The sequence below is a fragment of the Dromaius novaehollandiae genome, chromosome 4, assembly GCF_036370855.1.
Source record: "Dromaius novaehollandiae isolate bDroNov1 chromosome 4, bDroNov1.hap1, whole genome shotgun sequence".
Classification (NCBI taxonomy): Eukaryota; Metazoa; Chordata; class Aves; order Casuariiformes; family Dromaiidae; genus Dromaius; species Dromaius novaehollandiae.
The window spans coordinates 35,952,921-35,977,177 of record NC_088101.1 but is presented as its reverse complement, the minus strand read 5'-3'; the positions used below and the strand labels follow the sequence as shown (position 1 = coordinate 35,977,177).

General features: G+C 40.2%; 1 protein-coding gene across 12 annotated transcripts in view; it reads left to right on the top strand.

Moving 5' to 3' along the window:
* The window catches only part of INPP4B (inositol polyphosphate-4-phosphatase type II B), a 400,661-nt gene that overhangs the window by 89,292 nt on the left and 287,112 nt on the right, over positions 1 to 24,257 (top strand). For 9 of the 12 annotated variants that reach the window (XM_064510757.1, XM_064510756.1, XM_064510754.1 and 6 more), the window contains exons 2-3: positions 17,299 to 17,520; positions 20,618 to 20,676. In XM_064510757.1, the coding sequence (XP_064366827.1) occupies positions 17,409 to 17,520; positions 20,618 to 20,676 (171 nt within the window). In that variant the 5' untranslated portion in view covers positions 17,299 to 17,408. Of the gene's footprint in view, positions 1 to 17,298; positions 17,521 to 20,617; positions 20,677 to 24,257 lie in introns of those variants that run through there. The other 3 variants (XM_026106125.2, XM_026106126.2, XM_064510759.1) reach the window with 2 other exon arrangements.

Here is a 24,257-nt window from a genome sequence, read left to right as displayed (position 1 = left end):
GTAAACAATACTATACAATGGTGAATAGATTCTCTTTTTTTTTTCTTAGCATTGTTTAATTAACTCTGTCCATCTAGATGTGCTCCCTGGGCACAGACTGCAGCAATGATTATATATTTCTGACATGCTGGGGACCAACTGATGCAAGACTGAACCCTGGTGTTTACCTTTTGCAAAATACTAGGATGCTAAAGGCCTGTGAGGTTATGTGGGAAAGCTGGTTTAACCTGGTCCTTGTGCAGTTTTGTGATGACTGGGCCATGTAATCGGGGATTTGCTGTGAAGGAAATCTTGAGCTGTGTATATCTTGCTTATTGAAGATTCTCAAGATATAGACACTGCAGATTTATACAAATAACCCTTCCACTTTCTCTGTTTCTTTGTTTCCTAAGAGCTGTTTTGGTTTTGTATGCCTCTGAGAGCACTGAACTCATCTCTTTTTATCTACTACTTTATTGTTGGATCTGGCTTGTCTTTTTTCTGCTCTTTAACAGCACAACTTGATGCCTTAGTATTTCCTGTCCTCTGTTGAGGGTTTGCTGTTCTCCTATGCTCTACAGGCCGTGGTATTAATTGCTGTAATATACACAAAAACCACTAAAGTCATTAGGAAGTCTTAGGGGTTTTTCTGATAATCCTTGTTAGCTTCCATTTAAGGATAAACATCTAGGCTCTGGATTTTATCCCTTTGGCACAAGGGCCATTTGCAGCTGAATGGTTTAGTCAATTTTTTTTAATATTATGAACATTATATATATTTTTTATATATTAAAAAAAAAGTTTGTAAGCTGGTACAAATAAATTCCTGTTGTGTCTGGGGGGAAAAAGTACAGATGGAATCAAGCATGCTGAGAGTTACCTGCTGTCTAATCTCAGACTAAATCTCAAGTGTTTTCTTCTGGATTTTTGTTTGTTTTTTTGTCATTCATCTGATGCTACCCTGAATTCTTATCAGCAATTTGGTCTCTTAATCCCAAATGGATTAATTGATGTATCACATGTGTTTATATATCCTGCTAATCCTTTATATGATCAATCCTACTGCAGGCTTTCAGTAGATCATTTTTCCTTAACCCCATCGATTCATGCGTGCCGCTCTCTACTGTTGTCACTTCAACTGTCTGTACCTGCATCACTGGGCTGGGTCTGCGCACCCAGGAGTTTGGGATAGGGACCTGGTGGCAGTGTAAGCTGCTGGTGGAGCTTTCTTAGCAACTTCCCTCATCTTATCGCTTTTGCAGAATTCTCACAGGGTCCAGGTTCATCTTTAAAGTAATCCCAAAGTGGCAACTAGATAGTTTAAAAAAGTATTCATTGAATATTAATAAAAAGGAATCAATAATAAAAGGTCTTGGCTAATAAGTATAATGCTGGCCTGTGTGCTATAAGTATAGCCAGTATGTGGCATATTAAGCTATATTTAAAATACAAGGATGCCTAAAAATGACAAGATGCAAGGATGTTAGTAAGACAGAAGTTGAGGAGTAAACATACTTATGTGTTTAAGTAGATGTGCTAAGTCTAACAGCAGCTCAAGCTCAGTCAGTTGCTGAAAAATAATTTGGAAACCAAATGTGAATTACTTGCAGTAGAATTCTTGTTTTGGCTTTGAAAAAAGGCTAGTGTGCATCAGAGCAGCTCTTCTTGTTTTACTAGGCATGTGTCTGGTTTTACGTTATAGGCAACTTATTCAGATTTTGTGTCAGAATGAAAATTTATGTCTTAGTTTTTTGCCTGTATTTAAATTGCCATGCAAGACAGGAGCAAGGGTTGAGTAGACAAGAAATGGGATAGGTTAGTGCTTGCAGTGGGGCCTGATTTCCCTTGAAGGAGTGAGGTCATGGCACTGAAATGCCCTGCAGAGAATTTGCTGTGCCCTCTCAGCAGAGATGATAGAAGCTGTGTTCCCTCTTGTGTTTGTAGCAGTTGATGCATTTCTGTCTTGCTGACTACTGAGGCTGTGACAGAGTTTCATTTCAAACCTGTGAAGATGAAGATGGCCACCTTCCCTTCTGTACAGGAGGTGAGGTGCTGTTCCAAGCTGGGATGGATAGCTCTGAAATACTTTGAAGTAGGTGGAGCTGATGGATGTCGTCACCTTTAATACTTTGAAAGGTGTAATTGTAACTTTGGTGTTAAGGTTTTAAGCTTTGGTGGTATAGCCTGGACCCAGAAACCAGACACCGTTTTCAACAACACGAAGCTTCGTGATAAGGTGTCCGCATACGTTTGCCTTTCTATCAACAATATGGGGCTTGATCTGGGGAAATGAAGTTATGCAGTATATGTAAACATTATATATAAAAATTTGGTATGGAATCCACATAATGTTTTGGTAGTGTACTAATTTGCATCTTCTCTGTACATAAAACCAATTATTGGTAAAATCATACTTGCACTGTTACAGTTAGGTGCAACCACTTCCTCACTTGCTGCCTCCATTTCCCTCCCTCATTTTATTTTAAACACTTCTTATACTATAAAGAAGAAAACTACCAGCAACTATTCTGTCAGTTTGCCTATGATGATAACTTAAAAAGTGTATAGGGGGAGATTCCAGGGAGTGAGGCTACTTTTCTTTGTGATAAAAGTAGGATTTTTAAACTACATTACTGAGATTAAATTGAGGACAAAATACTCATGTATACTTGAAGTATGTGTGCAGAACATTTGTTTTCCTAATAAAAACATGAAGAATGGATATTTTCAGAAAGTATGTGTTAGTAAGATGTACTGTTCTTTTTATAGAAAACATCTTTATCTCATAAATAATCCTAATAAAACTAGCATTTGGTCCTAACTTTCTGAAGCATCTTGAAAAGAGATGATCTCCAAGAATTTAAAGTGCCCCATCAGCTGCTAACAGTTTGTCTTAAGCAGACATACTACTGTTAAATATACTTATATTATCATCTTCTGTTCTGTGCTGTAAGAAGCTGAAACGTTCCTTGCTGCCTGTATTGTGCAAGTTTGCTCATATCACATTCTCTTTTAGTAAGTAGAGTCTGTACTTCTCTTGGCGCGAACAGCTAGTGGCAGAGGCAGCGCTAGCTATTGTTTCTTGCTCTAAATTGCTTCCGACTTCGTTTTACATGTCGGGAGTGCTGAAGTATTGATTTGTGGCTGCTGCTTTCACACTCTGTCATGATTTTCTTTATTATTGCTTAAGAAAAGTGACAAGCCACTGTTTGGGATTCAGAGCTTTCTTATGGTAGTATCCTTGCAGCTCTGTAAGTTAAGACTGTTGTTTTGCTGTGAATAGAGAACTAAAATCTTTCACACTTCTCAGTGACTACACTCAGTTTCCAGTTTGAATGTTTTCTCACTTCAGTTTCTAATAGGACAGCTGGATTCTCTGTATCTAGCGGAGTATCTTTAACTTTCTAGAAGACAATATTTAGAAATGAAGCGTGCCCTGTTTTTTTTTCCCCCCTGAGATTTTTCTAGTCATTCATGGTTAGGAAAGCAGTCACTAGAAACTCCAGGTAACACATGGTGCTGAGGATAATAACCTATTTTACTCTGCAAGGAAAAGGTGAAAGAACTGTTAAGTTCCAGTGAGCCTCTACCAGAGCTGTTTTGTGAACAGGAAGACAAAGCCTGCAGAGGCAGGGATGTGGAGAACGGATGGAGCTATGGGAAAGTACCGGAGAGGAGTAGGAGGAAAGAACTTCATGGGAGCTTAGAACAGTCCTAAGGGAAGGAACCAGGTAGATCAAAGCTTGGGGTTGCCACTTCCCCCCGCTCTTGCTCTCAACAGCAGCATGAAAGAGAAAGCCATGGACAAAAGCTAAGGAGTGTGTGTGTGCTGTTAAGGTTGTTTGTCCAAATGTGAAGTTGAAAAACTTGTACACAAATACCAGGAGCTTGGGGTATAAAATTGGGAAGCTTTTACTGCAGAGTGTTAAACTGGACAGCACAGTCATAAAATAGTAGCACAGCAGTCATGACAGAACATGCATATTGGAGGATATGAGCTTTCCAGGAAAACTAGAAATGGAGATCATCAAATAGCATTATAATAGATGATGTACTACTCCCTAATCACTTAGGGACAGCAAAAGTGAAACAGAAACTGCTTAGATTGAAATCAATTTGCTGAAAATGGTAAGAGACTCTACTGGGATGTTGCTAGATTTCTGTAGTAGATGTAGAGCTGGATTTGGATAGAGATAATTGGTATAAAGATTAAAATTATTGATAATACATTATTGTGAGAGACTAACTTCATACATCTTAGCTGGAGAGCAAGTGTTTCTGATAATGGGTGGTAGGGCTGAGATACAGTGGTCAAGAGGTCTGACAGTTTTTTCACTTATGAAATAAATCGTGGGGCAAGAACAGGTGAAGCCAGCCTTGGATATTGTGGTTTCAACTCAGACTTTGTATGTTTTCAATATTCTATATATTTTTGGTCATCTCTTTTCTCAAGAAATGAATTTAACTGGAACTGGCTCAGAGAAGGATTACTGCAAGGAAAGCATTCCTTGCTGGGGAAGGCTTTTTATTTATTTATTTATTTATTTATTTATTTATTTTTATTTATTTATTTTTTTTTAAACTCCAAAACAAGCAAAAACTGGTCTTGCTTTGCACTCTAAGTTTTCTCTTCTTTGCCTTACTGGAAAAGGTCAGTGTTGGATAATATTGTGGATAATTTGGGCATTAACATATTTAGTCTGGGAATTATAGAAGGTTCTTGCCATTAAAGCTGGCAGGTGCTGGACCAGCATTCCCAAGCCTTTGGGGATCCTGAGACACTGCAATCGAGCTGCTTTCAGTTTGCAGCTCAGTAATACAAATGTGAAAAGGACTGGGTTCTGGTGTGGCAGGTAGTAGTAGGGACTCCAGCTCTGATAACCCAGAGGTCCCCTTCAGTTCTCCGTTTTTACTGTGATCGAAGTTAATCAGTTCCCTTAGCTGTTTGTTGTCTGGCAAGAGCAGTAATTGGCCGTAGCCTGTTTGTCTCCTTGGCTTACGTCCACGAGCTTGTGAGGACTGTGGGGATGTTAATTTGAGGATTAAATCCTATTAAGTTGAAATGCCACTTACAAAAACAGTTGCTTTAAACCTGTCATTTTCATGTCAAGAGAAATGTTTCCTAGGGCTTCAGGACTTTAAAACAAATGCTGTTATAACAGACTTGCTTCTGACCCCAATCATTTTTCTGTCCTTGAAAGATGATCATAAAAAGTTTTTCCTTCCCACCCAACACACTTGAAAGCCAGCACAAAAGGGCAACAAAACAATGCTGCCACCACCACCCTGCCGGACTTCACCCCCTTCCTGTCCACCTGCAGGAAAGTCCGCCCTGGCTGGTCTTGATGCTTGTGCTGATGGCAAGGGAGTTGCTTCTCCTGTGCTCCTCCCCAAGTTGGATCTTCACAGAGATTTTAAAATAATGTTTCTCTATTTTGCTAGAGCAGGAGAAGTCAGTTGATGGACTAATCCATGTATCTATAGACTAACCAAATTTGGCAAAGTGTGCATGTGTGGGAGCAAATAAACAGTGGATGGCTTAATAAAGCAGTTCTGTGGATCTGTGTTACTACTTATAGTGGTTTTCTTTTTTTAAAAAAAAAAATACTTCAAGAGAAAGGAAAATGTTGGCCAGAAGTTAAGCTTTTGTCCTATTTACTACAAAGGTACAAAGAAACTGCTAACTTTGGCTTTCCAAACAAAATACAAAAACTTCCTTTTCACTTTATTTATTATTTATTTATTCTTTTTAAGTCTGTATGTTGGGAGGAAGGGAAAGTTAAGTGTGTGTGTGGGGGGGGGGAGAAAAACAGAACAACCTGATGCTATGCATATCCTCCCACTAATACACTCCTAATTGCCTGAGTGCCTTGAGGAAATTAAGGAAGAAATCAGTTTTCAAGACATTTATGGACTTGTTTTTGTCTCCATTGGAAGGTGCCGAGACACTACAGTGACTTAAAAACCCCCACATTGGGTAAATTGTGTGGAACGTTCCTGTAAAATCTTGCTGGGAGAGGTGTGTGTACATGTGTAACTGGGCCTGCAACCTGCCTGTTTAAAATCTCGTTCTCTGGCAAAGGCAGCAGCTGTTTACTAGCAGAATTTAAAGCATCAATTTCTTAAGCTTCTTTGTCTAAACTCCTATGGAGGCTGCTTCTCTGCCTGAAGTGAGGTGGTCAAAATAACCTCAGTTCCCCAGATAATTTAGTCTAATGTCAGAAAACTTGATGGGGGGGGGGAAGCCCAAACCCATGGTTCTGTTTGAGATTAGTTTTAAGGCTGTTGGTCATCATATGCAGAAAGTGCTTCCCTTTGCCCTGCTCTCCCGCTTAGGCTGCTGCAGAGCTGTTGGTGCGTCGCAGCCTGGCCTGGGGCTGCGTAGAGGGTGGGGAGAAGCCGCGGCTGGGTCACAGAACCGACTCTGCTCACCGGCATCCTGAGGCTGGGGTGCTGCCCCCTTGCTGCTCTGCTGTCCTTCAAGATCCACCAGCTATTCCCATGCAGGGGGCTCTTTCCACGCTCTTCTGCAAACTTTCTCTCCTTCCTGTTCCCACCAGCTCTAATTCCTTTCCTCCTCCCAGGCCAGACCCAGGCAGTGTTTCAGCTCTAGGTGTCAACCCCAGTACTTCTTTTTGTCACCATTAAAGGGCATTGACATATTTGGTATGCCTTTCTTTCTCTGTCCCAAATAGTCCCCCTTTTTGCCTTGCCCAGTCCTAGCTATTTCTCTCAAATAACCTCATACGCTGTTGTGGCTCTGTCTGTAAAGTCTGCAGTCTTGACGCAGACTTTGAGGAGCATGTTCTTGAAGTGCATTTCTTAGAAAATTCTTCTACTTAGCTTTCTTGAGAAACACCTTTGTTTCATAAACTACCTAATAGTCCCTAATTATTTAGTCCAAAAATACTCATTTTGTAAAATTTAAATTTAAAAGATTTGCATTCATTAATGTATGGAAATGCAGTTAAGATCAAAATAACTGCAAGTCTACAGTGAAATTGCACTAAAATAATGCAGTGCAGAGGAGGAAGACTGTTTATTAAGATATTATGCAAATTTAATTTGGTACTGAATTGTACTCTTATATAGTCACTGACTCTGTTTATATCATTTTCCAGTATCTTAATGTATATCACTAGTAACTGTTCACAAATGCTCTGAAGCTGACTGGGACTGAGTATAGTCTGGTCACTTTTTTTTTTTTTTTAAAAAAAAAAACTTTGAAGGCATCTTCCTGAGGCTGTGCTTCTTGTTTGAAGCCCCTCTGTAGGCTGTGCAGTGTTGCTGCCTCATTGCCATATGCTGCAAACAAGCATCGAAGGCATGTTATTCCCCGGGTTGGCTACGGGGCTTGCTTGCGCTCTGTGGCGGCTGTAGGTGCTCTGCTCCGCGGCTGTGACAGCGTGATGGGAAAGCCAAGAATGCTAGCGTGGCCAAGGAGTGGCCCATTTGTAACCACAGAGATCTTGCTTTTTTAAGCAAGTAAAGACGGCGGTTTGAAAACTGAAGCTCTGAGGGATATTCTTTCTGATCTGAATTTACGCTTTTGTGAGTCAGACTCTTTGGTGCTTCAGGTTTGTTGGTCTCCTTCCAAGTTGTGTTTCTCTGCTTCAGGCTGGCTTTCCCCATTAATTCTTGCCCAGAGGGTCTTGTAGAAGCTGAGAATCCTTCAAAGTATGTAGGTCTGATTAAAATGGAAATGATAATCCTTCAGTTAGCTGTTGAGCCGCTTTTCCAGGCTGCGTAGTCAGGTGCAATTTTACTAGGGATGGAAAAGAGGCTGTTGCCAACCATTCGTGTCCAGAGGCAAGATCAGTTTCTGTGTCGAAAGGCTTGAGCTTGTATTCCTGTGCACCACATCTGCTTCTGCCATGGCAGCCTTCAGGCCTGCTGAAGTGGACTGCCTCCAGTAGAAAACCATACTTATGTTTAATGTCTAATAAAAAACCGGATTCAATCAGTTCAGAAATACCTGTTTTGTAAAAACTGCACCATGCCACTGAGGTCATGGGCTCTCTACCCAAGTATTTCTGTACTTAACCAGCGTGATTTTCTTATGAGACCAACTCTTAGATTTCCTAAGCTGTTTTGCCTATACTTGCTACAACCTTGTTTTCCTCTAAGTTGCTGCTGTGTACTTTATCTTGACATGAGGTTTTTATTTGAAGAAAAAGTATTTTTGGTGCTTTTTATTTAGCAGAGCTATTTGTCACAATTTCAACTTGGACTAAGGTCATTAGAGATTCTTGCAAAGCATTTGCCTGCGACTCCTGCATATCTTTATAGCTAAAGAAAGTAGGACACCGTATGTTACAGAGTAGATGACTGCAGAAATCCAGCTAACTATATGGATCTATCACCCAGCTAACAACTTAAGAAATAAAATGTAATTTGTTTCCAGGACTTTTTTTTTTTTTTTAATTCCCCCCTCTCCCCCATGTTTCCAGCTAGTGAAAATTGGCATATTAGTTAAGACAGGCAGTGTGGCAATCATTGAAGAGTAGCAATTTAAAGTTAACTTTGGGGAAGAAGTGTTACCCTTCCTGTATTGCCTGTCTGTGTGGGAAGGTGGTAGTAGATGTTTGACTTTCCACAAATGGCATCTCTGTGGTGGTTACATGATATAGTAGTGGGAGTTTTGAAGCCACAGAATCAACTGTCACTTAGGTCACTGTGGGTAGGCTGGGAAAGAGGACTGCTGCACTTATGAATATGTTGGCTGAATAGTGGTAATCCCATTTGAAAAGCTTGTTTGTGCTCTGCATTGTCCTCTTGCTTTGGCTACAAGTTGCGGTACTGGCGGATCACCTCCTGGTTTCCTCTATCCCTGTGCCTTTTTGCTTTGGGGAAGTTCAGGGAGATCTTGTCTCAGTTCTGTAGCTTAAAAACTGCGAAGCGTGTCAAGTCATCTTGAGTATACTCTATTATTCCTTAAAATACCTAAACTTTATTACTTACTTGATTCCTATCTTGAGAACATCTTGTTGATCTTGCGGCAAAAAGTCAATAAATAGCTGGTTACTGCTCTAGTTGCCGGATTGATATAAACCAGTACCTTTCTTACAGTGACTTGTATGTTTTGTGATTTTTTTGTTGTTGTTGTTGTTGCATTTTCTTTTCCGCCGTATTGTGGTCTGTTTTGCATCTCTGTCTGAATATGCCCTTCCCCAGATGACACAATAGCTTCTGCTGAGTTGAGACTGTCGTTGCCTGTTAAAATTGAATCACTATTACTGAGGTACAGTAAAAATAATTTATTGCTTCTCCTTAATTTAACAACACTAAAACACCATTTCCTAGATCTGTTTGTTCAGCAGTTGCTTTCTCAACTGTGATAATATCTTTTTAATTAGGAATGTAGGTATCCAGATATTTGTGAACTTTAAGGAGCTGTGTATTTAAGTAGAGAATATACTTAAGGATTTTCTTTCTGATATTTTAGTTGAGTTTTAACTATCCAAACTAAGTATTGCCTTCAAATATTAATTCTCTTCTCCATGCTTTCCTTGTTTCAGTTTAGAGGTAGTTAAGGGAAACCCAGTAATCTTTTTCCCTTGGAAAAGGCAGGCATAGTGTCTCAGTTTCCCCTTACCTGTGGGGTAGCAGAATAAAGGCCTTTGCTAGGCCTTCGTGGACATGGGAAGGATTTCTCTAAGGAAAAAATGTGCTGTTTTCTTGAGGCCCATCTGAGAAAATACAATTAAAGCAGAACTGATACCGTTCTAAAAAGGGTCAGGGTTACTTCATGTTAATAGCAAAACAAAAATGGTGGTTAACTCCAGAGCTGTTTGAAACTGAATTTATTGAATTGAAACAATTCTGTGCTTGTTACTTAATATCATATATAAAAATACAGATATAAAGTTATATTTTACTTCATCTGGGTGACTTGACTTGGTCTGCACAGGCTTATAATCTTGTTAGAGCTCAGATGAACCCCGAATCTCATAAATTCAGGCGTAAGAGCGGAGAGCAGCTTGCTCAGCAGTGTGGTTTCTCAGCCACGTGGTCATCTTTTTAGCTATCAATATAGATGTCAAGAGTGTTGAAGCTGTTTGTTTCTAGGATATGAAGCAAAGTAACAAAGGTTAAGAAATTCAAAATTGTTTAGTCACTGCAAGCATCTTAAGATTAAAAAAAAAAAAAATCCTGTATGTTATGGCAAGTAAGCTGCAGTTTTAGTACAGTGATTTATGTCTGCTACAGTAAAAATGACCTGTAAAATTGATGTCACAACAATGCTGTATTTTAAGGTTGCCTCTACTTCATGTATCTGGATAGATATTGGAAGAGACAGGGAGTAAGTCTTCCAGAGGCAAATGCTCCAGATGCTGTTGTTTCCCATAAACTACTGTAGATCACCGAATGGAGCCCACTGCTGTTTCTAGCGTAGTGCACTAGTTCCTTGAAATTGGGCAGTGTCTCCCCGCTTCTCTGGGGGTCACCAGGCGTAGCACACTGCTTCCTCTGGACTTGTTTGCCTACTTCCATGTACCTAGGACCTCATACTTCACTCATTTTTGTTGTTTTGTTTCCAGTGAGAGGTTGCAAAAGGCTTGTGTGCTTACATTCCTGGAGACCAGAGAAAGGCAAGTTTCTATTACATAAATAAATTTGCTTATTGTGAATGAAATCTTAATATTTAGCTAGAGTCTGCCTGTTCTGGAAGTGCATTCTCATAGTTGTGGCTGAATTTGTGTCAACAAGGTCCTTTGAGCGTAGGTGAAGTTTTTGAAACATGAGATGATGCAGTCACTGATTAGATGCTTGAATACAGTTTTGCAAGACTCTGACTTAATTTTTTTTGGTTTGTTTTTAAGTGTGGTTTAATGTGGATAATTTCAATCATCTGGCTTTCTTCCTGGCCCTAGAGAAAGGTAGAGGCAGGGCAGTTGAGGGGCCTGTGCTCTGCAGTGCAGCAGGAAGAAGGCAGTATTGTTGAACTGGCTCACTGTGGCCCCGGGAGAACTGGGAGAAAGAGGAACTTAAGACAGTGCTTCTTGAAATTATGGTCAGAGGTTTGAAGAAAGACCATGGCTGAATTTGGAAATAGAAAAATGTTGTTGAGTAAGGACTGTGGAGAAGTTCTTCATATGTAGATTTTGTCCTAAGGCTGCAATTACATCATTACATTAAGCCGGCGCAACTGTGGGCTTCTGCAGGAAGATCACGTGTGGGTGTATGTTCCTGTCTTCTGTGGTGGGCTGGCACTGGCAGATCTGCAGCCATGTCACCAGTGCGATCGGAGGCAGCTTGATCAGGCTGACTTTCAACATGATGGGTTCCTTGAGCTGACACTGTGGCTGCATGGGGCTGCACGAGGAGGAAGGGCTCCCTCTGCCCAGGAGGCTGGCCTGCACCCATGCCAGGTCAGTGGCTTCTCAAGCACGGCCCAAATGAAGTTGTTGTTTGAGCGCTTTGAGTCAGTGTAAGCTGGCAGCGCCATTGAAAGCAGCAGTCTTGCTCTTGTGCAGTCCTCTGCCTTGCGTGGTGTGGTTGATTGTGCTGTGAACCAAGTGGGGCAACTCGCACAACTGAAAAACTCCTTTTTCAGAGCTATTTTTCAGTTGGATCGGTATTGGTACCTTGATGATCAGTGCAGTGGCTGTGCTAGGTTATGCCTGTTCATGGTAGGTGTTTGCTTCCCTTGAAATGGGTAATATAAAGTGCAGGACCATCTTTTCTTCTGAAAGGCTGCATCTGAACTCTGGGGAGTTACATGAACTATTTGGCAGTGTGCTGCCCTGGGGAGTATGTCAGCTGCTCTGTCAAGCTGGTGGTGGTGGGATTGTTCTTCAGCTGAAGGGAATACCTTCAAGCCAAGCCTACATCAAAACTCTGTGGATTTTTAAAAATATTTTGTTTTTAAAGCTGGGTTGTTATTAGACTTGTAGAAAGACTTGCCTGATAGCAGAGATCCTGATACAGGGATGCTGGTTGATTTGTGTGGTGCTGTAAAATGCCAGGGCATGGTCACAAATCTCTTGGCAGAAGGCTGGCTCTGGTTAGGGAGAGTAGTGTTGGCTGGAGCTTCTGTGCTGTTTTCAGGGCAGTGTGGGATAAGGTGATGGGTCTGAGAACCTGGGGAGGAGAAAGACATAAGCGTTATTACAGTATTGTGCGTTTGTGTGTGTGTGTGTGTTTCAGCATAAAATGCAACCAGAATGACCGCTGGCACTATGGAAGAAAACAGGTAACTATTTATTGTTTCTGTTACCGTTCTTCCATACACAAAACAGCTCCTATAAAAGAAGGTTTTGATATTGTCGTTGTTCTAGGCTACTGTTACTTCATCCAAACTGGAAAAGCTCAGTAGAGGGTGTCCTAGGAAGAGGCATGACTTGCTCACTTGCCTGGTATCATAGGCCTGTCACTTTCAGTTCTAGGGTTTCTTTAGGGCCATAATGGTTGATAAACGCTAGGAAATAACATTTGAAATAGCTTAAGATGTCAATCTGTTTAAATAGATTACAATAGTACTGGCAGCTTACCAAAGTATAAGTGAAAATTACAATGTATGAGCGGACTAGCTTTGGCCTGATAGGAAATAAGATAACCAGGAGACAGAAATGAGAAGATTCAGAAGTTAGAAATAAACTGGAGCTTTGCATGGACCAAGATAGTCAGCGTGACTGCATGCAGCCAATGGATGCCTCTCTTTATACAGAGAGGAATAACTTTATATTACCAATATATACCTTCTGTAGATAATTTAGCATTTAATGATGCCTGGTATATAGAATCAAGACTATCTTACATTGGTGGAAAATTAGTATTAAAAGGAGGATTCTGCTGTAAGGCAATGTTCCTTTAGCACTGAGTCCCTTTCTACTAAGGTTGCCATCTACAGGTCCCCTGAGGCCTTCTTTAGAATACAGTTTCTGAATTTATGTAAACCATGGCAGTGATTTTCCTTAATAGACTGATCACCTATTAATGATTTTCAAGGTAAGACTTAAATACATGTTAAGATATATAAACCTTTTCATTTAGATATATCCATACATCTGCAAACTTAAAACTTATGTTATATTTTAATTCTTCTTGATGGCTCTGTATTCCATTCTTCATCTACCCACTGCAAGACAGAAAGCCTAGTTTTTTTTGTTTGACTGTGTTCAGGAATCAGTGATAGATGGATTTTAATGGGGGGAGTGAATAATGTGTCTTATCTATATTTTATGGCCTAATAATTACTTTAAAGGTGAAATACAGAGGCAGTATGTGGAATTAGCAATAACTCTCCTTTGCTTTAAGGAAAAAAAAATCATTTTTGAAGAGAAAATAATGGACTAATTTTGAAGCTTCCTTGCTGAATGCTGTTTCCTGCCCTGGGTGTGTTCCAAAGATTAAAGAAGTTCTTAATATAAAATGATGTCAACCAAGAATATTGTGCCTCTTCAAAGGAAGAAAAGGGAGCTTTAAAATATATTTGGCAGTGTCTCTGAGGACTTGTAGAAATAAGTTACAGCATTTTTTTTCCTCTTTGAAATTGCTAAACTAGTAAAATCAGGTAGCCAATTTTATTGACTTTGCTTTAGAGGCTTCCAAGATTTCATCATTAGAAAGCTTGTTTTTTAACACCCGGATCACTGCAAATCTGTTTTTACCTAAATACCTGGCATTGTGTGGTACTAATGCAAGCTGCAAAGTGTTATGCTTTAATTTCTTTAGTGCTGAACTGTGTATTTTATGCTGAAATTTAAGAAAACTCGGAACCTAAAAGATGACGTTGGCAGCGTTGTTTCAGGGTAGCAACTACAGCTGTGAAGGAGATAACCCTGCTTGGTAGAGGCACTAGTGACCTGTAGCTGTAGCTTTGAATAGTTAGTTTGGCAGTTATCCTAATCTAATAAATTACGTCTTAGCTTTCCTGCCGGGTGCAATAGTGGAAGATCAGTTGCAACTTACTTTCATGTGTAGCTTTTTTATATTAGTCTTACATGCTAAAGTCAATTTTGGGCAAGTCTTAATGTTTTTAAACCATCCAAGTAAGTTAAGATTACTTGCATACACTGTTAGTTTTGTTTGACTTCTAATATTTGAGTATGATGTGGGTTTATATCCTGAGTGATTAAAAATTGATATTTCTCTCTCTAGTTGTGATAATCAGAATGTGCAACCGTATGGCTAGTGCTTAGCACTTAGGATAGGTCTCAGCTCTTGTTCTGCCTCACATGAATAAGACAGTTCTGATTGTTCCATGTCCTTAGTAAGTAATCATGCAAGCTGCAATTGCAAATAGAAATAATCCTCCTAAATTTTATGCTCCGTCAGCTGTAGAAACTGTCCTCTATTCCAAAGTGATTGCCTCTAAAGATTTAGCTTCCTCCGTCTTTTTCTTTCCTGGCCACTCACAAAGTAATTGACTGGTCTGGTTTGCCTGTAAATGATGATTGCAGTGGTGGTGTGAAAAAAATGTTGATGTGTTGGATTCAGTGGACCTGTCTCTCTAACCACAAGTATACTTGTCTCTTGAACCATGGATATTAAATAACTGAAGATAGTATCTTTCCTAGCTGAGTTCATGCTAAGGAAGAGATTAGCCAGGAGAAACATTTAAAGGCAATATATGACTAAGTAGTTTCCCTGACTGATGGCTTTATTCTGAAATGCAGCCAAAAGAGAAGTGAGTTATTGAGCCAAAAATTCTTCCTGCCTCTCAGAGGAGGAGAGACAATACTGCAGATGAAGATGGGAATTGATATCAGCTTTTTTACCTTCAGTTTTTAGTGTTGTCACAACGCTGGCCATGGTTGACTTTGAATGGTCGTTAGGTTACTAAGTTAAACCCAAGCTTGAATCCCATGAGCTTTTACAGCCTTTTAGGTCTGAATAATGTGTGGATATCTTCAGATTAGTTTAGCTTCTCTGGCAAGCTTCTTGGGGGTAGACACTGTGGTGGTTATTGTGGAAAATGCTATAAGGGTAAATTTCTAAAGAATTTATAAATTAGACTGGAACTGATTAGTTCACAAACAACTAAATAGGTTGTAGCTGTATTTCTGAAAATGTGTTCTGTAAACATGAAGGCTACCAATGAGGTATGTGAAAGATAGCTAAATTGCTTGAGAGGGGATGGGTGTATATGTGCAATTGGAGTTCCTGCAGATTACTTTCCTTGCTGAGCTTCTGCTTATATTAAAAAACATATAGGTCTATTGCAAGTACTGTGTACTTCACCGTTAAAAATGCAGCCTGTGTCCATAGGACAAAATTGACAATTAATTCCACTCAGCATACAAAGTTAGTGAGGAATATATGCATTGCCAGTCCCAAAGTCCATGTAATCTATATGTCCTAGACAGCTTGTTGCAAGGTCACTATGGCCAGTTCCAGTTATCGCATGGCCACCCCAGCTCCCCCGACCCCCCTGCTGCTGCTGGATTGGGAGTTCAGCGGTGAATATGTTCGTAGTATCAGATTACAGTTCAGGACAAATATCCTTTTTGTGAATGCTGTGTGACTCAGATCTTTCTGCTGTTGTGGTCCATCAATTTACAAAACATAGGCAAACAGCTGCATCTGCGTGGACTCTCATTTGGAGCTAGTGAAGTTCATTTTGGGCACAGTACCTGCTTGTACAGTGTAAATTGTGTGTCAGTCTCTGATAGCCACAGAGTTATAATTTCAACAAGATTATGAAACAGAGTAAGAGGCATGAAGACGGGCTAAAGAAGAAGAGGAGTATAGCTGCTGATGCTAAATGGAAGACAAGAAAGAAGGGAGGAAAATGAATAGCCTAAACTTAATGGAAATAGTTGAAGCTGTAGCCTTCTAATGCTTAGATATGTGATGGGGCTGCTTTTAGGTGTGTATTCAGCTTCTTGCTTGCAAGGGTTTGTAGTTGTAAAAGACAAACTTTAAGGAGCTTTTTAGCTTTATGGTAGTCCTCCGTAGAATTGCAGAACTTACCTGAACATTTCTTCTCTCCTAAGAATTCCCCTTCTGACAAAGTTTGGCTGGTCTGTATTTCATAATGTACAAAGTACTACTTTAGCGTGGTCTGCTTTCATTTCTGTAGTGCTGCTGGAGTTGGCTGTGGCCATTGGAAGTAAAAGGAAGGTGCAGAAATTGAGGGATAAATGTGATCAGTGGAAGTGGCTATAAACAGGGGTAGGAATAAAGGGGCCCCTAGGAAGGCAGAGGGCAGATCATGTAACTTGTCCTTCAGCTCAGTGGAACAAGTTTAAACGGAAGTGGATCTAGGCCTGCTAATTGCTGTAGCTCTTTGTCTGTAAAAGAAGACGTAGATGCTGCCCTTTGAGGAACAGAGGCTTCCGATTTAGGGACAGAAACTGTTCTCTGAAGGCCATATATGCTGAGGATTGTGTAGTGTGGCTTGTTTGTTGGGTTTTAGCATACAGAACTGTTAAAAGCCATCTGAGAAACTTATGTTGCTTGGTTGTATAAGGGTGATACCAAGAATTGTTTTGGGAAAAACCTTTACAGTAGAGTTGGCCATTAAGAACATAAAATACCTTGGTGGATTAAAAGGAAGAACTATTTAAAACTATATTTCTGGCCTTATTTTCTTTTCCTTGCAGCAGTGTGAAATTGTACCATAATAGCTGCAGTTCAGAGAAAAAGTCCCACAAATCCCAAACAACTTCCACTTGCGAAAGCTGCAGCTACTGAACTTAATTTTAAAATAATTTCAGTTAAACAGAGGTAGGACTGTCTGAGAGAATTAGAGGGAAAAAATACACCTGATGAAGGTATAGGACAACTCTTTAAGTTCCATAGATGTAGTTCTGACAAGTGGAAACTGGGATTTTTGGGGGACAATTTTCTTTGGAAAACACAGAAGAAAGTGTTCCATAATAATTGTTCATGGTATATGCTAACAGTTCTCGAAAGGGGAACACTCGATGTACTGGCCAGTGACCATATAGTAAAACACGACTACTTGAGTATGTGTATGTAGATCTAATAATTAATGCTTTATATTTTATTGGAATTATAGTTTCAGTGAAGGAGATGGAAAGGCAACCTTCCCTCTCCCCCCCCCCCCAAATGAATTCTTTCTGAGCTTTTCAGTTATTTGGCTGCTTTTAACCAAAATATATTAGCAGTATTGTTAAATTGTGTGGAAATACCGCATAAAACTACAACTTCTGCATGAAGTTAAAAAGGTACTGAAAAGCTAAATCACCTTCTTTCTTGGGGGGGGGGGGGGGGGGAAGCCACCTATGTAACTTTTTTCCTTTATTATGTTGCTTCCATACAGATGTGCAGTGTTTGGAGTGCACAGCAGATTGAAAATTGCATTAAACAGCAGCATCTTTTGTTTTCTTTTTGTTTTTATTATTTCAGTTGACCTTCATATGCCCTGCTTAGATCTTGCTCAGCTTGAACACGCTAATTAGCATCATTATTGCCCTACTTCATCTCTTGCTCGTCCTCATCTCTTCCCTGGCAATCCAATGAGATTCAATGCTAAAGATCTGGCTTTGCTGGCCAGGCGGCCATCGGGTTGTTTTGACAAGGAAGGAAAACTGAAGATTTGCAGAGTGGTTGGAGATGAAAAATTACTAGGTAAAAATGGCTTGCATTGAAAACTAGCTGTGGTTGATGCGCATGTTTGACTGCTGCTGCTATCAGCTTACGCTTTCACTAGTTGTGTGTTTCTCCATGTTTTCAAATTTCCTATTTACGGATGCTTGAGTGGTGCTAAATACCTTTCTAAATAATTGCTTTGGATTAGGCTGCTATCGCAGTTTGGAAACAAAGATGAGAGCAGTGGCCCTTTGATTGCTAGCTAAATTTACACTGGGAAAAGAGTTGTTTGGAGAGGTTCCCTCAGTCTGTGCTCAGTGGTGCTGGGTGTATGATGATATGCCAAACTCTCTAGTCAACTGTCAGGAGTTGAACACTGATAAATAGACCTGTGGTAAGCAGGTGTGTGTGTGGTGTTTTTTTTTTTTTTTTTTTTTTTTTTTTTTTTTTTTTTAAAGGTAATATTGTGGTAAGTAAGTTTAAAGCCAGCGTTTTAATTTACTCAAGTTTTGAAGTTTTCTTGGTGAAGTACCCAGGAAATCATACTTGGGACTGAAAATGGCCCCCTTGTGAGGAGGGACAGGCTTGCCCTACCAGTGACTGCTAGTCACCAGTTGTAAGCTGCCATGTTTAAGGTTTAGATATCCAGATTTTTGTCAAAAAAAACAAAACCCCTTGCTTTCTGTTTTATTGTTGTAGGGGATTTTTTTTATGGATTGGTTCCCAGCTCCTTTGCAGACCTCTTCTGGCTTTTAGAATCATATTTTTAAATGTCTTTCAATTTCCAGCAAGCTTGAATAAATGTCTCTTTCCCTAGGTAGCCATTAGGAAATAGCTCTTGTTTAGCTGTAAAAATCATTTCTAATACAGTAATTTCAACAATAGCAAATTTTTATTTTCTCTGGTCTTAATTGGTGTTCAGTTGTGATATATTTACACACAATTTTTTTAATTAAAAAAAACCCAAACATGGCACAGACTTGATTGTGCTAAGGGACTTGAAAGCATGTTGTGCCACACTTAGGGCATAAATTATCCTCAAAGGAAGAGGTAAATTGAGTAGCCAGAGTTTGCTCCTGCAGATGCAGCGACCTTGCTGGTCGGAGAGCTAGTGCGTGCCTGCGCCAGGCTTCCTCGCGCATTGGGTGCCCGTGCCCCCTCGGGGGTGGCAGAGCAGGCCCTGCCCAGCGCGCGGCAGAGGGGTTTGAGGCGATCTTGGCTCAGCCTCGGTTTGCTGCCGATGGGGAGGTGGAAGGTGCGTAGCTGCTGCAAGAAGAGAAATGTCGCCTCTCTTGAGCTCAAGATCTGTTGAATTTTTCTTCATTTATGAAGTTTTATTTATGAAGTTTTTGTTTGAAAAACAAACAAAACAACCCCCCAAAACACCCAAAGCTTAGTTTGAGCAAATGGAGACAGACCAAACGTTCATCTAGCCCAGTATGCTGTGTCTGGCATGGTCTGTGGTGGCCGATGCGCTGGCAGTGTGGCTCAGAAGCTGTGCCTGCACAGAGTGCTGCTGTTGCCCTGTGTGTCCCTCTGGCTCCCAGCCCTGAGCAGGCAATGATCCCATGAGAGAAGGGCCGTGTTTTAGTCGTGGTGTACGCTAGCCACTAACAGACTTGTCATTGGTGAATTTGACTAATCTTTGGACCAGCTTATTTTTCGCACTGGTAGGAGGCAGCAAGTTGCCCATGTGTTGTACGCAAACACCCTTGACTAGCAAGCACAGTGGTGTGACTGCGACTGCATCCCTTTCCCTTCGGCTGCTGCTGCCCCCCAGGCCCCTGGCGGGGGGCATTCAGGCCAAGCAGCTTCCTGCACTCTCCCTGCAAAGTGTTAGGCATGGGTCTGGCAGCTTTCTGATTAGATTTTAGCTGGTGAATGTGCAGCAATTCATTTAATGTTCCCTTCTGTACTGTTTTACACTTAGGCCTGGGAAAATTTAGGAGCTTGCATTTTTTTTCTAATTAAAAACAAACAAAAACTTGCATGCAGCAATTCACTTACTGTAGGTCCTAGTGCCTGTGAGTGGAAGCCTTCTATTTTCCTGCAGTGGAAAATATTTTGATTTTTCAAATAGTGCCAATTGAAATTATCAAGAGGAAAACAGAACTTGCTTTCCCCCCCCGCCTCCTGTAACAAGATGTCTCTCTGGCCAATACTATGTCTCTGGTGGTGGTGGGCTTCAAGGGCAGCGTAGGAGCTCCACAGGAGCATCTATGGAGTAACCTGACCATAGGGTGCAGCTGTCTTCTACCTCCCATTTAGCAGTTAGGGGTTGCTGGCTGCTATCTGGAGATGGGCAGTTTCACGTGTCCTCTCAGAAGTAAAAAAAGAATAAATTTTGTATCTGGATGTTCTTTCTTCTCCTTTGGAAATAATGTTAGGTTTTGTCTACGGAGATTGCTTTTGAATTTTTTTTCTCTTTTTATTTCACTGAGGAAAGGATGCAATTTTAAAATACTGACTAGTTTATATTAAGAATAACTTTTTGTTTGTTTTGGAGTCTTTTTTGGTTTGTGCGTTCTTCTACCCACCTACCCCAAAACTCTGAAACATCCCCTCTTCATACAGGTTTGTGACTACTTGCGTGCCCGTGTGTATAAATGCACACGTTTTCCCTGCTGGTTAAGCACCTTGTACAGGTGTAAAATAACAATAGCAAAGTGCCTATGGATATTTAGGCCTTATTTGCTCCCTTTCTATTTTCTGGAAATTATAAATTCAGATCAACGTGTTCTGATCCAAATAAGAGTAAATGCTTTTTTCCTCTCCTAATGAAGTTTTTTTTTTTTTTTTTTAATTTCTTGAAATGACGGAAGCAAATGCTGCTCCATGCTGAAGTGGCTGTTTCTGCTCCCATGTGAGGAGAGGGGGAGAAGCAGGGAAGACACAGTTGAGTGTATGCTGCAGTCACCAATTCTCTCGGCTGCAGAGTAGAAGCAATCTTTTGGGAAGTTATCTGGCATTTAACAGCATGTTGCACATAAGCAGCTGCTGAGTGAGGCTGGCTCTTTTTTGTTGTTGTTAATGATTTTCTTCTCTGACCTTTATTACTAATGCATCTTCTTTAAGAAGCATTTAATGTATGAAGGCAAAAGGTTGTTTTATTAATCTCTTACTTTTTTGCATACAGAACCGAGAGAGAGATGGTGCCGACTGAAAGGAAATCTGCTTTTTCTAATGAAAAATAAGGTAATTCATTTTCCTGCTGCTTTTCTTGATGTGTTATTCTAATCTCTATGAACTTGAGTAATCCTTTTTCATGATGGCTATTGGCATTGTGCTTTCAGGGACAAAAAAAATCACTAGTATTAGAATAGTGGAGAAGAAAAAAATCTGTTGTTTGCCTTTTTATAACATTAGGCATTCTTCATGATATCAACACTGTTCTTTAGCTGAATCATAAGTATTTTAGGACCAGGTTCTGCTCTGGTCCTAAAATGCATCAGTAGTATACACTGATGTAAATCCAGAATGACTGCACAGAATCCACTGGAACAATGAAAGCAAAATTTCATAGCTGAATAAATTAGTGTGGTAACGTTTAAGATGCAGTTTCAGACTGCCACTACAATTTTTTGTACCGTTTTGTAACTAAATCTGTTATGAAGAGTGGGGTTATTTTTGCCTCCTTTATGCACAAACAGTTTACTTTGAAGTAAAGAGCAATTATATGCCTAGAATGAAGGGTCTATTAAGATTGTGTCTGACCCTGCCATGTAGTGAAGTCTTGCGAGAGGCACTGAATGCCCTGTTTGCCATTGACTTCAACGGGAGTTGGGGCCACTCCTTCCATGGAAGGAATGAACACTAGCGGTGGAATTGCCGCTTTTTCTTGCCCTTTTTGTCTGCTTCGATGAATGCCACTTCTGTAGCTGGCTGAAAATAAGAACATTTGCACTGAATTGTAAATTAAGGCAGTGAGTATGAAGCTTGAGGTGATAACCTGACATTAAGTATTTTATAGCTTGCTCCTAGAATACTTTCATATTGTATGGACCAGTGGTTTAGCAGAAACGGTAGTAATGCTTTGCAGATTGTATATTCCATTTGAAAGTTTTTCAGCATGATATAGTGGCTTATTTTAATACAGTGATAAATGTGCATGTATAATATACTTCTAATCAGTGTTTACTTTCAAAGCAGTGTTCAGGAGCATGCATATGATAGACGTGCACGCAAGCAAAATGGTACAGTATGACACAAAGGTTTCACGGGCATGAGTTTGGTATGGCTGCGTGACTTTGGTAAAATGAGAAATAAATCTTTTGTAGGTGAAAGGAAGCTCATGGCAATGATACCCTTTTTGTCACACTAGCATATCTTATGGTCCTGCTATATGACTTGTAGAAACTATTTTTTGTTAATGGGTTTAAGTGTGTTCCAGACTGCTGCTCTTTCTGCCCCACGTTCCTCCAAGCATCTTTTCTTGTTTCTTGAGCCACCTCTATGCTAAACAGTTCCTAGCTCTGTACTGAGAGCCTTGAGGGACTAAAGGAAGGGCAAACTTACTTTCTCTCTAGCCCTGGTCCTGTTTTCATGGGAGCTGCTGGCACTTTGCAGAATAGTTTCAGGAAACGGCTTGATCAGCTTTGCATCTGTGAAGAGAGGGGTAGGAGAATTTGCTGAATGCAAATTTAGCTTGCAAATTTAGCTATCAGTTTAATTCTCTTAATTTCTGGTGCCAATGTTATTATATGGGTGAGATTGTGTGGATCGGCACTGAGCTTTGCACAATTTATTTATGTGCAGAGGAGATGGGAATGATGAATATGTGGCAGTTGCAGAGTCAGCCGATTTGCTGCATCCACTCAAGCTGGTCAAATGTAAAGCTGTATGTTCAGAAACTTGTACCACAGGAGACAAAATCCTGGCTCGTAGTTTCTGAAATGATTTAGGCTTGCAGTGAACAAATGGGAGTTCCCCTGCAAATGCTGTGGTTTGACTGAATCAGTTAAATACTTGGGTGTGTTTTATCTCTGCGTGTAGGTCACTACTACAAAACTGCATCCACTTCTGGTTTCTTTGTTTGAAAGTGTGTGGGGGTTTCTTTTTTGGTGGATGTGGATGTGAGGGGGTGTTTGTGTCTGTGTGTGTTGTTTGTTTGTTTTTTTGTTTTTTGTTTTTTGTTTGTGTTTTTTTTTTTTTTTAATTTGCAGAGGTTGCAGAAGAAAGCTACAGATATTGAATCTCCCAACAAAGACATTTAACCATAAGTTTAAACTTACCAAAACCAGGATCAACTGGTGACTTGAATAAAGTCAGTGTTTTTATAAGGGGAGTTTTTTGGGTACTTTCTTTAATCAAGGAGGTCACAACTGGAGAAAAATCTATGTATTGAAGCCTGCCAGATTCAAATGATGAACACGATGACTGCCACTGAAACCAAGTGTGCTGAGATACGGAGGGTGCTCAGTCTCAGAATGTCACAACTTTCCAGGCTCAATACCGAGATCATGGGGTGAAATTAAAGGATGGTGACTTACAGTAGATTAAACTAAATGATGTAGCGATTCCTGGTGAGCTTATATTCTAGCAATTTTTGAAAGTCATTTGCAGAAGTTTCTACTGCTGGGTACTATAAAGGATAGCTTCTTTGACAAAGGCAGATCTCTGTTGAATCCCTGCTTCTAAGCATGCAATTTACAGGCACACTGAGTGAAAACAATGCAGTTTGTGTGCTGTGAGGACTGATAGCATATCCTGTATTTCTTTTCTCCTTCTTGCATTCTAGGGATAAGAGGGATCCCATCTGAAGCAGTTATTTGACGTAGGAAACTGAAGTTTGAAATTTGAGAATATAGTTTGCCAGTGAAATAAAGAACTGAGAATAGTCTAATAGTAAAAGTTATTAAGCATCCTACATAACAGACATAGTTGCCAATTCCCTTCTTTTTAATGTTCTACTCAAACATCTGCTAATTTAAGAAATGCAGTGTGAAAGATGTGTCTAGAACAGCCCTGATGGAACTGTGACCCTGTTTTTGTTGCTAGAACCTGACTTGACTTCTTATGGTTTAACATGGAAGAAAAATAACTGATGTTTTGGAAGCTCATCTGAATGTTGAACAGTTAAATCCAGCAGCCACTGTCATGAGATGAAGACTGATTTTTCTGCTAATCATTAATTGCTGTCAGAAGCATGTCTGCATACACAAATGTTTATAGTTTAATGACAGACTTTGGTTCTGGTTCAAATGTATGTAAATTATACTACTTGTATAGAAAGAATCTTTGTGAAATTGCGAAGGATGCTACCATTGTAATGCTTCCCAACGTCTCTGTGCTGTAAATCTTGTGTAGCGTGGCAGTACAGTTCTCAGTGCAGGAACAAAATGTAGTTTATTCCTCCACTTCATCATACTCGGATGCAGCAGAAGAACCTATTAGGCATGTTAAGGACTTATTTATATTTCTTGGTCTAGGAGTGGAGTGGGTTACTTTGGACCCCGAGTGGAGTAAGAAATAGACCTATTATCTGCCTAAGGCATGATCCAGCACCCACTGGTGGAACGAATTCCACCCCCCCATCATTTCCCTCAAGTATGGTGCCCTGCCGAGACGGAGTAATGTTAACACCTTCCTGTATGAAGTTCCAAAACCTTGAGTTCACCTGTGAAGGTTTTCTGCCCTCTTCCTGGGTGAGGCAGGTGTCCGAGATCGCATCCTGCAATGAACAGCCAGCCAGCCTAGAGATGCTACTGAAGTAAAGAAAGAAGCTAGCTAACCCATCTAGGGTTCATTTTCCCATATGTTGGTAATAGTAAATGGTG